Source organism: Platichthys flesus, chromosome 14 (genome assembly GCF_949316205.1).
Source record: "Platichthys flesus chromosome 14, fPlaFle2.1, whole genome shotgun sequence".
NCBI classification, from domain to species: Eukaryota; Metazoa; Chordata; class Actinopteri; order Pleuronectiformes; family Pleuronectidae; genus Platichthys; species Platichthys flesus.
This window is the reverse complement of record NC_084958.1, coordinates 8211950-8229374: the sequence shown is the minus strand read 5'-3', so window position 1 is coordinate 8229374 and position 17425 is coordinate 8211950. Positions and strand designations below refer to the sequence as shown.

General features: G+C 41.7%; 1 protein-coding gene across 1 annotated transcript in view; it reads left to right on the top strand.

Moving 5' to 3' along the window:
* Positions 1-290: 290 nt before the first annotated feature.
* LOC133968556 (vertebrate ancient opsin-like) overlaps positions 291-17425 on the top strand; it is a 48388-nt gene continuing 31253 nt past the window's right edge. Inside the window, exons 1-2 of the mRNA XM_062404666.1 lie at positions 291-666; positions 7145-7473. Of these exons, the coding sequence (XP_062260650.1) occupies positions 291-666; positions 7145-7473 (705 nt within the window). The remainder of the gene's footprint in view (positions 667-7144; positions 7474-17425) is intronic.

Here is a 17425-nt window from a genome sequence, read left to right as displayed (position 1 = left end):
GCAAAGCCTAGCCAAACTTTTTTTTGTTGTATTCTTTAGAACACCCCCTCCCCCTGCAGTGAGACAAAACGTTTCGACATCAGCAAACTCACGATTTACCGCCACGCATCTACCTCTGGCTTTACTTGGTCAACTGTTAAAAGCAACAAGTGCTGCACGCTTGGGACGACAGCTTATCTGTATTCTTCTCCCCCCCCACACCCACCTAAGAAAGCAAATGCTAAAGACCTATTAGTCGCTGTTCAGTGCACCGTGGCCCAGTGTGCCACCGCCGCTGACACCGGACTGCGATGATCGTGTCCAACGTGAGCCTGAGCGGCGGCTGCGCGGGACTCAACAGCGCTCTGTGCGCCGGAGCCGCGGAGGGGCACCCGGGCGGCGGCTCGTACCGGACCACCCTCACCCCGACGGGGAACTTGGTGGTGGCCGTGTGCCTGGGCTTCATCGGCACTCTGGGACTCCTGAACAACCTGCTGGTGCTCGTGCTCTTCTACCGCTACAAGATTCTGCGCTCGCCCATCAACCTGCTCCTGATTAACATTTCCATCAGCGACCTGCTGGTGTGCGTACTGGGGACTCCGTTCAGCTTCGCGGCCAGTACGCAGGGACGGTGGCTCATAGGAGAAGGGGGATGCGTCTGGTACGGCTTCGCCAACTCGCTCTTCGGTGAGTAGAAATATGGATTGTGTGAGGAAATGTTCGCACGGATGTGGTGGTTGTGTGACTGTGTTTTCTGTGTTGGGTGTGAGAGATGGTGCTCTGCAGCCTCTGTGTGGATCCTTCCCACGGAACTGCGCTTCTTTCATTCAATGAAGTTAAGCTTTATTGTTTGAAATGGAGCACTTGTAAACATTATAGAAACATTTGGCTTTTATACGATCCGTTGTGGTGTGCATGATGCGTCCTCACAACTTTCATAGATAAGGCTGAAAATCCATCTAGCCCCGATGTATCGAATCATGATGATTGGTTATCTTTTCCAAATCATCAAACCGGTTCGGTCAGTTGATTTTACTCCTCGGGTTTTCTTTGTCTCTGACTCTCTCAGTGGTATTTTGTGAATTTTGGGTGAGACCATCCTGCAGCCTGCATGTACAGCGGAGAGAGGGAAGGTCTTGGTCAAAGTAAAGATGGTAATGAGTGTTATATTGTGGTAGATAACAGGGATAAAGTGTTTCAGGCATATAGAGTCTAGACTCATAAAGGGTGCACGTCCTCGTGGCTCTGAAGATGCGTGCACGTCCAGATGCACATGGTTCGTCCCAATGAATGAGTTTGTAAAATCAGTGTAGTGGAGATGTTCGTGGTGAGGCTCTGTCTCCGGCTGGGGCTGCTCCATGACAGACTGTCACTTCCAAAGCTGCATGTGCTTGGCGTCTTCCCGATACCAGAGTGCTGGTATTCAGAGACTCAGCCGTCCCCTCGCAGATACTTGGTCCTTTCAAATGTCCTTACTGACTCTGAAAACATGTCACTCCCGATTGTCAAGCTGGTGATTTGGGCGCTGCACGCAACCGTACAAACAGCGTGCAGTCCTATTAAATGGCCGTTAAACGCTCATTACAATGCACGACTGATTGCGCCCTAAGCAAGTGGAGCAGGTCCGTGCGCGGTGGGCACATGCACGGTCTCGGTCCGGGAGCAGGCTGTGACGGATGCATCAGCAGCATTTGTTGCGGAATAATGTCACCCATGGGAAATTAGCGATGAGAAAGCAGATGCAGGTCTACCTTTGCTGATATTGATGCAAATAGGGCGCAATGACGCACCTGAGGATAAAGCACTCACTCGCTCACTTGGGTTCGGGCCAGGCTGGGGTCATGGCCAAGACAAGCCTAGTGCAAGGGGCCAGGGGGGCAATAATAAGGTGATTCATAAGGAGTTTGTATTAGCATAACAGTGGTCAAATCATTTTCAGTACTAATGTGATTAAATGGGTTGAATCCGGCTTTGACTAATTTGTGCATTAAACATAAGAAACGCTACCAAAGTCCCCAGTCCTCCGCCTGACACCCGATTTAAGGTTCTTCAATGGACAAGCCCTCTTACCCTCAGTCGCACTAATTGCATTAAAAGCTTTTCAAGCCTTCCACACAACCTTTAGAGGAGCTCGTCTGAGGTATTGGCTTTTGAAAACACTCAACTCTTTTGAGCTGTGTCTCCTATACTTCTCTCTGGCTGTCCAATCACAATGCACACGTCAAAGGATATGTTGCACTTACTGATTTCAAACGGGAAAAAGGATGGAAGGGTTAGAAATACAGTAGTTGGTTTCTAGGGCCCTTCATGCTCCTGCTGAACATCGTTCTTGACTCAAAATTGGCTAAAATCAATCTATACTAATCTCATAAAATTCACTGCATCAAGGCTGGTTCTGTTTTGTATTAACTATGACAGACAACTGTTAGTCCTTCAATCAGATTTTAATAATGGATCATGTTTTTATTACATTGCTGCTTTGTTTCCTGCAACGTCCCCCCCTCCCCATCAATTAATCATAGCCACTGGATTTCATGGTCAGCTTCCTCTAAATATGATTTTCTGAAGTTCATCAGTCACTCCTGGAAATAAAAAAAAATATCCGACCGATTTTTCACAGGATTAAACATAATAATAACATCTGATTAAATATTTACAGCTTTTCAAAAACAGACTTCCAGCTCCATTTCCAGCTGAACATTGACTGCACATTGGATGCTGGACGCAGAACAACTCTGCAGTCAGTGGCCGATATCTTCTCCCTGATGAAGTGTATAGAAAAGCATTCATAAATCATACAGGAAAGGTTTCCTCTCACTCACTTCTGCGCGCTCCATTTCAATGTGGAGCATCTGCTGGTGACCATCAGCAATCACAGCAACACTAAAGCCAAACATGAAGCCTTTGAACATTTAAATATTCCAAAATGCGTATGTAGTAAATGATTTGCGTTTTTCGATGTAGTCCATTTGTACTAATTTTGTGTCCTTTGAGTCATTTTACATCTCTTGTGTTCATTATGTGCCTCTTTATGGCCAATTTGCGTCTCTTCCATACTGTTACATCTAGTTGTTTTACATCTCTCTAAGTCTTCTCGTCCTCTTTCGAAGCCATCTCATGTCTCTTTTCGATTGTATCTCTTTAAGTGTTATTTGGTAAAGCCTAGGGGAGCTGCGACCCATCAAGCCCCTGGCTGTTCAATCTATCCATGCAGTGGAGGAAGGAACTAAAGATTTTCACACACATAGGCTCAACGATTAAGATTCATGCAGCAGACGAATCCAGCAGGCTTTTCCATCCATGGCTTTTGTCTCCAGGACACTGTGTCGCTTTCTTGATCTGCTACTTAAAAACTTCCCACCCTACGGTTTACTTAACTTCACTGAATTTATTTCCTGAACAGCCTCTTGAATTTGTGAAACTTTTAAAATCGATGACAGGCTCTCCAGCACTACTTTCAGTTCCTCTTGGGCACGTTGGCAACATCCAAAAAAGGATCACTTCAAATCAGTCAGATTATAGAGAATAAAGTGAGACTCCCAAGTTTATCAGTATCTGGATGTACACTGAGTGTACCCACCCTCCAGTTAACTAGAGTTTCATTCTGATCTTAAGCGCTGTCTGAGGTCGTGTAACAGTGACATCCACAAGGAGACAATTTATTTAAACCTCTCTGACAGGACTTTAGCTTCTGCCAGCTACAACATCGCAGGAAGACAGACTGTGTGTCCATGTGAGAACGAGAGATGGCTTACAGACATCATTAGGGCGCCCATTGGTTATGGATGAGTAAATCCTCAATAGGCTCATAAAAACAGAGTGCAAGAAAGAGTGGAGCAGGGTCAGAGAAAGGAAAAGTGAAATTTATAATTCAGATGAATAAGGCTGCCTTTGACAAAGTATTCACCAAATCTCTGTAAAACTTCTCTGAACGATTGATGCTCCTTCAAATTAGAGGGCTTGCCTGTCAGTGACAAAATATGTTGTTGCCTGGCGTAGGACATGGTATTTCTACTCCCTCTGCACATTGATTACTACTTCTTGCTCACAGTGTCCAGCTTTCGATCCATAACATCTTAGATTTATGAACGACTGAACAACAGAAAATTACCCGCTTTGCCTTCGAGCACAAACCGAAAACAATTTGTGGAAATTGCACACATGTCCACACACTCACAACCTGCACTTTTCCCTCTTGCCATCAACCTCAACTGTCGCCATTTAACTGCTTCACCTGCCCTGACCGCTTTTTTGCGTTTCCCCCCCTCCCCCCTCTCTCTCTCACGGAACTTTTATTGTCTTCCATTATTCTCTGGGGGGGGGGGGGGGGGGGGGGGACAGGCGGAAAGGTATTTTTCTGTCTTTATTTGAACCCAGGTCTGTGTGTTCCCGCATACTGCTGGCTGCCTCCTTCTGCCTCAAGTGATCTCTGCACACAGTCACTGGATTAACCTTGCACTGCTGGGCCCACTCGCTGCATACTGAAGTCATAGTGCCCTTCTGCATGCACATACACTTGTGCACGCAACCGAGCACAAATATAGATGACGATGTCCAGGGGAGGGGAAATACATACACATCTGCATCACGCAGGCACCAGCAGCACCTGGCAGAGTGATTTTAATTTGGTACGATGGTAAGAAAAAAAGTCTCAGCAGGGAGAAAGAGAGCAAAACAACCCTAGTGCACCATAAAGGTCAAAGATAGTGAGCCATCTAATGAGCAGGCGTGATAAATAGTAAAGTAAAGGGCTTTCAAAGCAGAGACCAAAATACATTTAGTGGGAACATGTCTGGTCTGAGTTGTGCATTAATGGGAACAATCATCTCTTTACCTGCTAGCTAAAGCCCTCATCCGTAATGTTAGCAAGACATTTTCCTCCAAATAAAAGACTTCTCTTTTCTTTGAAACGTATCAGGATCCCATTACTTCCCCTGCAACAATGATGGCCGAGGAAAAACACACAGCGATGAGATTTGTCGGACAAACAAAGCTTTATTTGAGCCTGTGATTTTCATTCAAACCGCCTTTTCCTGGATGTACCCTATCAGACGAGTGCTGCGGAGCCAGATACTTTCTAACAGACACATAAGACGGAGGAAGTCAGGGAGCTGCACAGACATGGAACAAAGATGCTCCTTTTTCTTGATTTCAGACATTATTAGATCATAAGTTTCATTTTGGAATATTAGATTCACCTGCTTCCTTTGATCCTGCCTAAAGTCGATTGTATGGATGGATTTTTGATTTCACTTGGTATAAAGTTACATCCAGAGTTCTGCGGGTGTCTTTCCTGATGACATTACATGGGCTTAAATAAAGATTTCCTTGTCAGTCATGTACACTTTGTAACCAAAAAATAAAGCCTGCTGTCAAAGGTTTCAGATACATGATGAAAGCCAATATTAAAGTTTTATTCCCCTGCATTTATGTCATGGTGGAGATTTGCTTTGGCAAATCTGAGAGTGTGAATTGATTTGGTTTCTCATTCAGAGCTGGATGTGGACCACAGACTACATAGAAAACGGAGGTAGACTCCAAGTTCAGAAAGTACAAAAAAATCTTAGGTGCCTGAAACTTGTATATTGAAGTCTATGGCCTGGCCTGTCACTTTCAGATAGCGAGTCACTGTAGAGTCCGTCTCGCCTGAAGAAGCAGCACTGCTCAGATGGCATATTATAGCCCTTTGTCTCGTCAACACAATGTTTGCTGCAGCTCTTGGCAAAGTCACCACAGCCACAAGAACATTTAATAAATAGCCAAAATAAGACACTTATGAATCTGAAATAATCACAATTTCTAAGGGGTTGGAGTCTTTTAGTTACTTTTAGTTTTTGCTCCAAAGAATACTGGAGTAATAGCTACCTCTAGCGAGATGTAATTGGTTGCCAGCTATTAACACTATCACGAAGAGGACATCAGCCTCTTTGTGATAGTTCTCTTTCTCACCTGTTGTGAGAAAGAGAAAGTTCTTCTGCTGTTTCTTTTCAAACTGCAGTGAGAACAGAAGAGAGAAATGACACGCTGGATGAGATAGAGTAGTGATGAGCTGGGATGAAAGAGCCCTTTGTCAAAAGAGATGGGAGACAGTGCGTGTATGGGGTCGGTTGCTATATGTCAGTAAACCCACATCAAACAGAAACACAAGTAGGTTGTTGTAAAACTTAGTTTACTTTGTAATATTGCAGTAACAGATCTAATAAAAGCCCAGAGTTAAGCATACTATGCAGAATACACAGCATGATTGCAATATCTGGGGACAACAGACAACACACTGTACAATAGAGACTCTGCAGGTAGTGCAGTATGGTGGATGTGTGTGCACAATGCATGTGCAGCCAAACAAAAAACATTCACGGAGCTAAAAGTTTTTTGAACTTCTTTATTTTTCTAACTTTTTCCCCCTCCTCATTTTTTTACCTTTCTTCATTGATTGTGTTGCGTGTTTGCGGCTTTGGCACCTTAAATAAAGGTTTGGATCACTTCCCGAATGGAACACTCAGTTTAGCTCCACTTCGGCGCCACTGAAAATCAATGAGCATGAAGGACAGCCCTGTGGATCACATCAGCTTTTCAACAAAAGGCTGAGGGGTCAGTGTGAGCACCGAGCTGTAGGCTCCTGCTGCTCGGCCTCTGAAAAACCCAGAAACAGTAAGACATTGAGATATCAAGTTAGTGAGTGTGTGTGTGTGTTCACTGAGCAGACACACTACAGGTTGTGGGGCTGTTTGAGATGTACAGCAGCGCAGATCTGCTGCAGGAAGCTCAAGAATTGAAATACAATACAACCACATTTGCTATAGTTGTATATCTCCGCCCATTTCACAGGGGCCATTATTCTTTGAAATTATAACCGGACTCTCTTTGAAACCATAAACCACAGAGGTCGTTTTTAGCCCTACTTTTGATTTTAAAGAGAGCTGTGAGGGTATATATCAGGGTGACTGTGCATGTTCATCTTAGATGCACAGATTTGGACCGACTGTGTTTAGTCTGTATTTGATGGCCTCATTAAATGTGATGTACAGCAGCCAGGTTAAAACAAACCTGTAAGATGTCTACAGTGTTATATTCTGCTTATTTACCCAGTTAACTGTTAAATGCTGGATCTACCATTCTTGTAACTTATGTATATGTGTCCCATGTCTTTTTTTTGGTGCTGTAGGTATCGTGTCCCTCATCTCCCTGGCCATCCTCTCCTATGAGCGCTACAGCACCATGATGGTCCCAACTGAGGCGGACTCCTCCAACTACCAGAAGATCTCACTGGGCATCACCCTGTCCTGGGTCTACTCCCTCATCTGGACCGTGCCACCACTCCTAGGTTGGAGCAAATACGGCCCTGAAGGTCCCGGGACCACCTGCTCTGTTGACTGGAAAGCCAAGACAACGAATAACATCTCTTACATCATCTGCCTGTTTGTATTCTGCCTCATCATACCTTTCCTGGTGATCGTCTTCTGCTATGGGAAGCTGCTGTGCGCCATCAGACAAGTAAGTCAATGGGGAAGACTTCTGGTAAAGCACAAGGAAATCTGGGTCCACCCTCGACACTAGATGCATCTGGGGTCTTTGGGATTTTCCAAACTGAAACCACATTTCTCATAAACCTACTTCAGGGTATAGAATAATGAATGCTGGCAGCAGCTCATTTATAGTCTGACAAGTTAGAACTATTGGCCAAGAATATACTGTAGTTTCTTGTTTGGAGGAAACTTTTGAAAACTTTACCGGAGTAAAGATGGATGATTTTTGACAGGAACAATTTCCACCCTAGAAGAGGTGCACACAGTGTGAACTATGAGCCAATGTTGAAGAAAATAACACCATTTTAAATGTATAAAAAGTCTATGTTTATATGGATACAAATCCGAAAAACACTGATACCAGAAGTCTTCTGAGTATCTTGGAGCAGCGAGCAGCTAAAGAGACTGCGTTTTCTCCAAGAAGTTGTTGGAGGAAACAGCAAAGTCAGAATAAAAGTCTTGATCAAGTTACGAACCAAGGTACATGTCTTCTCGCTAATAGAAAAAAAGTAGTCTTTCCATTTCAATGGAGGAAATGAGTGAATGCTTTCACTTGGATAATTTCATTGCCAATCTAATGTCATTATGTTGTTGCTACCAGCAAAATGAAGCTCTTTGTCATCCAAACATTATATCGTTAAAGGTAAAGGTTTCAAGCAATCCTACAAGCTGCTTTCACTTCGTTTTCATCTTGAATTGTTTAATGCTGCCTTAACTTCCTGCGATCGGTCTCAGAAGCCCGAACTATCCACAATAAGTATTTTCACACTGCATATGATCAGAGCCATGGTTCAGTTTGATCCAGTCGGACTCAATTTGAATCAGTATATCTGCAACACCTTCAGACTAAACGGGAAATACAGCTGGTCCGGACCAAACAAGGTAGGTTTGAAAGCGCCCTTATACTTAAATTCATCAGGGTGCAAGTACGTGTGAAAGCAGTGATTTATCTGCTGTAAGCATAAGTAAACTTGCTAGTACACAGTCATCCGGTATATCTTAATACAATACAATGACACATCAAGCTCACAGGATGGTGATCGTAACTGATTCAGCAGAAGTTGGGAATCTCACTGTGGCGATATTGCACATTATCTGCAGACAAACACAAATCAAAGTAAGAACACAAGCAACAACAATGATATCGAACATAATTCAACCAAAGCCTCTAGATGCTGGATATTACTGCAAATGAAATAACCCAAATAAAAAAATCTGTCAGGAAACTTATATGGACTCCTGAAGTCATAGACAGTTGCAATGTGTACTGGGTTATGAAATGTTTTAATATGATTTAAGCTGATGAGAGAAGTGTTATATAGTGAATTACAACTCAAAGATTTAATATGAACTTGAAAAGTCTCTGTTTTTGTTGTACAGCAAATAAACTTAACAAGCAAGATCTCTACTTCTACTTCTCACACAAAGTTGTGAACCAGTGAACTAAAACCTACAGGTGTTTATGAAGACGCATCGTGCAGCTGTGACTCTGAGGCTTATTTATCTGGCTTTATTTGACATCCATCCATCCCAGCAGCCATTACATTGCAGAGCTAATTACAGTTTCCCCTAACTTTAGCTGTATCCAACTACAATGACCATGGGTGCTGTCACTGCAAGTCCATAAAGTAAATCGCTGGGTCTTTATGGGGCACACCACAGAACAGTTAAATGCACTGGCTTCAAATCAAGAAAGGGTCGCAGACAGTATTTATTGGAGCAGAGTTAGTGGAATTTAGGTGTGACTGGTCAGAGCCTTTGTCCAGTTATAAATGATTTGATTCTTCGAGGACTCAGTTAACAGAAAATCTCTCTCAAAGGTTCAGTGTTTAAGATTCAGGTGAAGGATCTATTGGCAGAGACTGAATTAAAAATAATCCTAGTGATGGTTAAACTTTTGTATTTCATCCAAATTGTCCAAATTGTTGCCTTCTTTGGACTAAAAAGGGGGCTTTATATTTAGATCCGATTATTTAATCTAATAGAATAATGCCAGCATCCTTTCTTTCCGTTTTGTTTTCTTCCTCTCCATCTGTGGTTTTGGCATCAGTTATTTGCTGTCCTGCCTCATCAGAAAACACACACAGCTCTTTGTGTTTCTCAGTGTTTTCTCTCTTTGTCTTTCCCTGCTTCTCTTTCTCTTCCTTCCAAATGCTCTGATTTATCTATTATCCATCAGCTTCAGCTTCTTTGTCTCCTCTTCTTGTCCTTTTTGCAGAATAACATGAGCATTCTTTATCTGCTCTATCGAATGGCTCTCTGTGCTGCTCGGGATCGTTCCACTCCCACTGATGGCGAGTACTTGCTATTGTTCATTAGTAAAGTCAGGCCACCTTGGAAATCCACGGCGGGAAAAGATGAAAGTATGTCAGCAACTTCTCGACTGAAAGTTAAAAGAGTCGGCTCCCCTATCTCATAATGTGGCGATCAGTGGAGCGGTCCACACGGGGTTTGATCCGAGGCAGTGTGCATTTGCCTGATCCCATCTCAAAGTGAAAACAAATATCAGAGGCAGAGAGATGAAGTTGAGTATTTAGACACGGCTTTCGATCACATTTTTGGCCTACTTCAGCTCAAAACTGTTTCCATGAGGTTGAAGATTAGCCTCCTTTTTCAGTTTAATCATGCATCCATCAATAGCTGGCTGAGAGGATTTCAAGACAGGAAATGGACAGAAACACATCATTTATGCTGGCTCCTGCATGCTTTGTATTATCTGTCAATGTTTTCCTCTCTTTTTATTGCTGGCTCTCAGGGAAGTTTTAACAGGAAATCACTTGAAGTGTGTCAAGATATCGTTCTCATACAGATGTATGTGTTTGAGTTAATTAAAAGGAGCCTGTGCCACCTTTCAACGTGCATGATTACATGATTCAAACTGTTTAGACCTCACCCAGAATCCATCTGGGACCAGGTATTAGAAAAGTCATCCAGTAATTTAGTCTGAAATGTATTGTAAAGTATTGTATAGCACAGCGCTGTCTGTGATTGAGGCTGTTGAAGTCGTCTTCGTTCTCTGTTTAAGACTAGAATGTATATAATATATAAATATAAATACAATCTATTTACCCCTACATTTATCTGACCACTTATACTCGCCATACATAGTTAAGTTTAATACATAACTGCTGTAGATTGTGTTTTAGGAGATCTCAACAGAAACCGAATTAAACACAACATAAAGATGCCTTCGTTTCTATTCATCAGTTCATGTAATTTGCATAAAGAATAAGCAAAACAAGACCATACAATGGAATCCAAAGATGTATACGCTTCCTATATATTCAGTTTGGATGCAACACTCCCTTCTGCCTTAAATAAACTAGTTTCTTTCCCTCTTTTGCTGCCTCTAGCCGATGGGCTCGTTGACCCTAAAACTTCACACATTAATCCAAACGCCACAGAAACAAGAACAAACACAAACATCCACACATGAATCCTAATGTACCTGATACTGCAGCTGCTTTAAATATTTACAAAGTCCAAGGCTCTGTCTTGATTTTATTATCACTGAATGTTATTATTGTGACTTGTGTCCACATTAAAGCTGCACAGGCTGATTTCAAGCAATTTTTTAATTAGACAAACAACCTTTTTCTAAAAATATTCCCGGTGTCAGACATGGACACTGTCGGCCATATTGTGGGTACTTCAACAAATAATGAAAACTGGACTCACCAACTGTGACTGATGGCATACTATTTTTATCCTAAGCAGTCACAACAACAGCAAACCTTGTGTAGGCTGCTGGTGCTACACAATGTCTGGTTAATTAACAGTGAAGCGACTGTTGTGTTGTCTGCTGGTTCACAATATGTTACATTATCTAACCCTCTGCAGAGCATGGTGACTTGAAGGTACCGAACATGTTGTGGTGCAGTCCTCGATGTGCTTTGTCTTCTTTCACCGTCCCTTTGAATTGGGCACCAGGACTCTGACATGTTGTTACCAGGGCAAGAGCAGAATCTGCAGTACTGATTTGTGCTGGTTTTTGTTGCTGTTAGCGGTTAATTTAAAAAAAAAAAATCTAAAAACATGCCTTTATTTAGGGTTGTCAAAAGTATCAACATGTTGGAAATGATACAATTTGTTAATTTCACTTTTGATAGTATTGAAAAGCACAGACGCCGATCTATTCTATTCTCAGAAACAGGAGGGAGGCAGAAGAAGGACCAATAGATCTACCACACTGTAAAAAAATACTATGTTTGGAAGTAAATGTGAATACAACACTGAATGCATAGTCAGGAAAATGTATGTAAAGCATTACGAGAAAAATGCCTCCTTGGCAGTTTTACTATCATATCATCAAACAAATATTAGTCAGGCATTAAAGGGCTGTGGAGGTGTACTGCACTCAATGATTATTTTCCTTATGGATTAATCTGATGATCAATACATCTGACTAACAGAGTTGAACGCGACACCCTCACAGTGCTTGTTTTGTCTAGCCAATGTTACAAAGCGTTATCAATTTTCCCTTCCTTTTCATATGGGCCACGTTTTGGTGTTATCAATTCTTTGTATTAATCACTTAGTTATTTAAATATATAAGTATTGCTTTAAAGAAAAGTATTACGTGAACAACAGTGCTCAATATAACATAATTTACCGTGGTATAGAGTATGGAATCATATTGAGGACTACAATGTTGGTATCATGACAACCGTACTTCCATGTATCGATGTAATATATGCAGTGCCAGACTCCACTAAGACATGAGGCTTGAATATAAATTGAGACATATACGCACCTTCATGCATTCTGACAGCGATTACAAACTGCTCTGCTGCACATCAAAGTGCGAAGTCACATCTTAACATATTGCACATTACTTATTCCTCAAAGGATCGAACATCGCTGATCCCGCATCACTGTCTCAAGTGACAGAAGCTGCTCCACATGGATCCACTCTGTACTGTGGGCCACTCAACTGGCAGATGATGCAAATTTACCTTTATCCTGTAAACCTGAAAATGTAGCGTACCACTCTGATGTGCTGCAGGTAACCAAAATAACCAGACTAAAGATGAGGTAAACAGCTGTAATATTACAAGATAAAGATCTGACACCGATTTGGATGTGGGGAATGACAACTTAATTTCTCTGTACCTGGAGGATAGTGTAGACACAGCTAAATGGTTGAAGTGATGAGCTCCGGCTCAGATGATTCAAATGTATTAACCCAACCAAGTTCAGATCAAAGCCACTACAGTATGTGTCCTGATCCAAACCCAATAGATCTTTCCTTCAGTTTCTATTAGCAACATAGATGTCATAAAAACAACAAGGAAGACAAATTGATGCCTCAATGGGGAGATATTGTCCATGACACTTGAAAACCCAAACAAAGAGGATAAAATATGCACACGCACGCACACGGACAGATTAAGTCTTTGGTTAGACAACCAGCAGTTCCTCCCTTTGTCTCAACAACCTCACTCTTGGTCTGAACTCATTACGTGACTCATGTGTCCCTGTGGAGATCAAGCATCCTCTCAAGTGCCACAATATTTCTCGTGGCAGAGGGAGAAAGGGAGAGGGGAGGGAGATGAAGATAACGAGAGGAAGTGAGGCAGGTAAAGAGATGAAAGGGGAGAAGTGAGTGAGGAGGAGAGTGACCCTTTCCTATAGAGAGAGGCACCCGCTATATTAATGCTAACCTGACCCCTGCTATGCACTAAACAAAACAACCTAATTGTGCTCTGTCCCCCTTTACAGTTCTTCCCACCTGTGGCCACTTGCTAATTTTGTGAGCTCCAATTATGTTTCACAACAGAACCAAAGGAGCCACTTGTCCAGAAAACAAGTGGCTCTGACGCAACCAGCATTTTTCACATGTCAACAACAAAATACAAGCAACCTTGCGAAACATTCTTTAGTTCCAGCTATCTAATCATTCTTTTCCATTATGCAACGTATTTAATTTGTTTTTAGACAAATCTGCAGATTGTGTAAAGATGATGAAATGTCAGAGAAGGACTAAAGGCAAAACAGTGACAATTACGGAGAGAAAAAATTTGGAGGGCAAGGTAGAAGATGAAAATAAATGGCCTTTCAAAGGAAGGCAGCTAATTCTTCTGTTTTACCGACTTTTATTTAAGTCCTGTCGATTTTTGTCGTGTCTGTGCAGAATTTGCTTCGTAAAGCTTTTGGTTCCCTCGGAGTGCAAGTAACCTTGTCCTCCACACAAAAGTGTTGATGATACAACATCATATTAGAAACAAAGAGTTGTAGAAAAACAAACCGAAATATGTTGGAATAAAAAGGGACAAAGTCCTGCGTAGGGCTGAACGATTTTTTTTACCCAAAATGTTGCGATTGCTATTTAATATGAGAATTTATTATTTTATCCTCTTTCCCCACCAAAAAAACCCCGGAATGAATGATTTAAATATGACCAACACAATACTATATACATCCTATAATTTTTTATTATAGGTGTCTTACTGCTCCCAAGTCAATAACATTTCCAGTGTTGGGAAGGATACTTTAAAAAAAAATGTAATCTGTAAAGTATTCCATTACATAAACTAATCTGAGTAACGTATTCTGAATACTTGGATTACTTCCACATTGAATTGCATTTTATAAGTGTAGGAATGCGGCGTTGTTAGTCAGTGGAGCAGCAGCATTTTAAGCTCTGTGTCCGCGGATGCAGCGGGCCAGCTGGATGCGATGATGGGCAGCTTGCGGATTAGCAGCTCCTTAGATTCCCGTTCATGTCCGGGTGGAAAACGCGATTTTATCGCAAATGCAATTAATCGTTCAGCCCTAGTGCTGCGACAGGCTTATCAAAACTTTCTGCTCACATTCTACAAGTGGCCAAAAGTGCTCCTGTTAAAATGCATGTCTGTGCTAGTTAATTTGTTTATAATAGGGACCCTAATGTTTCTTACCTCAAAAACAAAGTAGGTAAAATTAGATGATTAATGGCGAGATGCTGAAGGGCACGATTGTCCTATGGAGAGTAGGCTGCCAGCTTAAAAAACAAATTAGTTCTTGGTTAGATCGCCTGCAGTGTTAAGGTCATGTTCTTTTTGTGTTTCAGGCTACAACTTCCCCGTGTTCATGTTTATTGTCACCCCCCCCCTCCATCTTTGTATTCCTTTACCCTCTGAGCATCCATCTCCAACTCTGTTTACCTCTTTAAGTAGGACGTTGGACTGGTATGCTTATCTTTCTAACTAGCCTCGCACGCTCGCTCACACACACACACGCTCACGCACACACGCACACGCACGCACACGCACACGCACGCACACGCACACGCACACGCACACGCACACACACACACACACACACACACACACACACACACACACACACACACAACCGGCACAACCGGCACAACCGGCACATCTCATTTTCGACAGTGACAGCTTCAGTCCCTGCTTTCTCAGCCGCTCTTACACTCTTTTCAAAACTCTTTCTCCATCTCCCAGCTCTCTGTGCCCTCGTCCCATATTATTTCCCTTTCACTGTGCCATTATCATCCATCTTCTTCACCTTGGTTGTAATTATCACTTCCATCACATATCCGCCCCTCCCCAGAAAGCAGCCCGATACATGACATCATACAACAATGAAACATTTATGTAACAGCTGATGACAATTAGTTAGTTGTGGATTAAAAAAAACTATTTAACAAAAGTCATTGTTTTAAATAATGTTCATGTGTTTAGCTTAGTTCTAAAAAAAAGAATCATCTGTATTTAAATTTGTAGGCTTTGGTGCAAAGAAACTTTTGTGGATATGGCTATTAAAGCAGAAATTAAAATAACAAAATGAACTGCTTCGTTCATTTTTTTCATACAAACAGAAACACTATTACCTTCTGAAGTGAAATGTCAACATCAGCAGGAGCCCGTCTACAAAGCAAACAAATATCAGACTAAAGACTCATCCTTAGGTGGTGATTAAAAAGAAAATTCTCTAGTCTGATTTCTAAATTGCAATGTCAAACCAAAAGTAACCCCGCCAGTTGAAAACAATGAAAAAAGACATGAACCATGATCCAAACTTTTAGGTGTGAAAAAGCCCTCAATGGTGACACAGGAGCAGGTTTAATAAAAACATTTCACCTCAAAGTTTTTAGAATGGAATCAAAAGCAGTACTTAACCAAGAGTGGATTGTAACAAAACTCAACTGTTAAGCTTATCTAATGAGCCAAGTTTGGGAACTGAATATTGCTTATTTTTAATGACTTTTTACAGGGAGGATGTAAAACAGAAAGTAGTGGAAAAGACAATGTTTTGAATGTCACTGAGTTTATATGTTTCTTATTTTTAGAAAGCAATCTCATCTTTTGCAATTAAGCCTGTGGGATGCAGATCAGCGTGTGCTTCAGTGCATTGAAAGTGATAGTTCATACAGAAATGAAAATTCCCTCATTATCTACCCACCACTATGTAGGAGGGGTGGGTGAAGTGTTTGAGGCCACAAAACACTTCTGGAGTCTCCCGGGTAAACTTTGTTAGCGCAAAATCCAATACAATTGAAGTCAATGGGGAGTCCTTCTTCAGACGGGGGCTTAAAACACGATGTTAATGACCTAGTTTCGAGTCGAATATGAATGTAGGGGCTTGCTGACACATTGATCACAACAAAAAAGCCTACTCAGTGGGCAAATATAAAATTTGACCTGATAAAAGGTACTCAATGAATAAGTCAATCAATAAATCAATCAACGTTTATATGTATAGCGCATATTGACAGATCACAATGTGTCTAATAGGGCTCAACAATCAATCAGCACATGTAGGTGAAGGAAAAGCTTTCAAATCAGGGATCATCTAAAATAGTACAGCGTTTGCTTGGATTCAATGGCAATATACATGTTTTGGCTATATTACCTTCTGGTGTCTGAGATTTTTCACACTTTCATTACGTAGATTGAGTTTGACTCCTAAAGCACGATGAAGAAATTAACATGCAAAACGTTTGAGTATCTGGTATTTCAATCAAGTGCATTGAAGCACACAATGATTTGCATCCTTCGTGCTCAATTGTTTGTGTATATGTGTGTGTGTGAAATCCAGAAATTGGATTTTCAAAATAAGAAACATGAATCATTAACCTTAAAAATCAAAAACACTTGGGTGCAAATGTTTCCTTCCAAGCCCTTGTAATGTGCAAGTAGCAGTCCAGTCTTCAGATGCTGTGATGTTCGCACAATTTACCTTATGGCTCAGCCTCGGCTTCCAATGTGACACTGCAGACACCCTTACCAATCAGAGAGAAAAAAAGCAGCTCGCACATACAACCAAGCTGTGAGATGCCATTAAATTAATCCTCCAGATGCTCAATATCGCATAGAAACAATTGCACCAAATAAAGGTGAAAAGTGCAGCTGACCTCTCGAGTCCAGGAGGAGAACTGAGAGAAGGCGATGATCTACTGGGGAGGAGGTGTAATTTAGGGTTTAGCAGTAAAACTGACTTTGTGGTCATTAATTGCACTTCTTAATGATCCCGTTCGAAACAGAGCCATCAGTCGTGAGAAGACCATTTCCCTCGGTATGTTTAAACCAGTCAAGTGTGGTGGTTGTGTGGCAGTAAAACCGAGGTGCTTCTGTGCATCAGCAGATGTTCTGCGTCACAGGGAGAGTAGACCTCACATGAACTATGGGCTCAGTTATAGTGTCCTCATGATAACAGCTCAAGAGTCAAGACCTCAACCACTCCACTGTGTCAGTCTGCTTCTTACACTGACTGAAACAAAGCCACCATATCGTCCATTTTTATCATATTCAGGTAAATAGAAACTTATTTTTCCATTATATTACCATTATATTTTCCGGCATTTAAAACCCTAAACTCTCCTTAGTTCAGCATGAAAGGTTATATCTGATTTATAGTTTCAGGGTTTTACAGATTTGAATATGATATCTAGCAATTTTAACAATTGGGAGATGGTG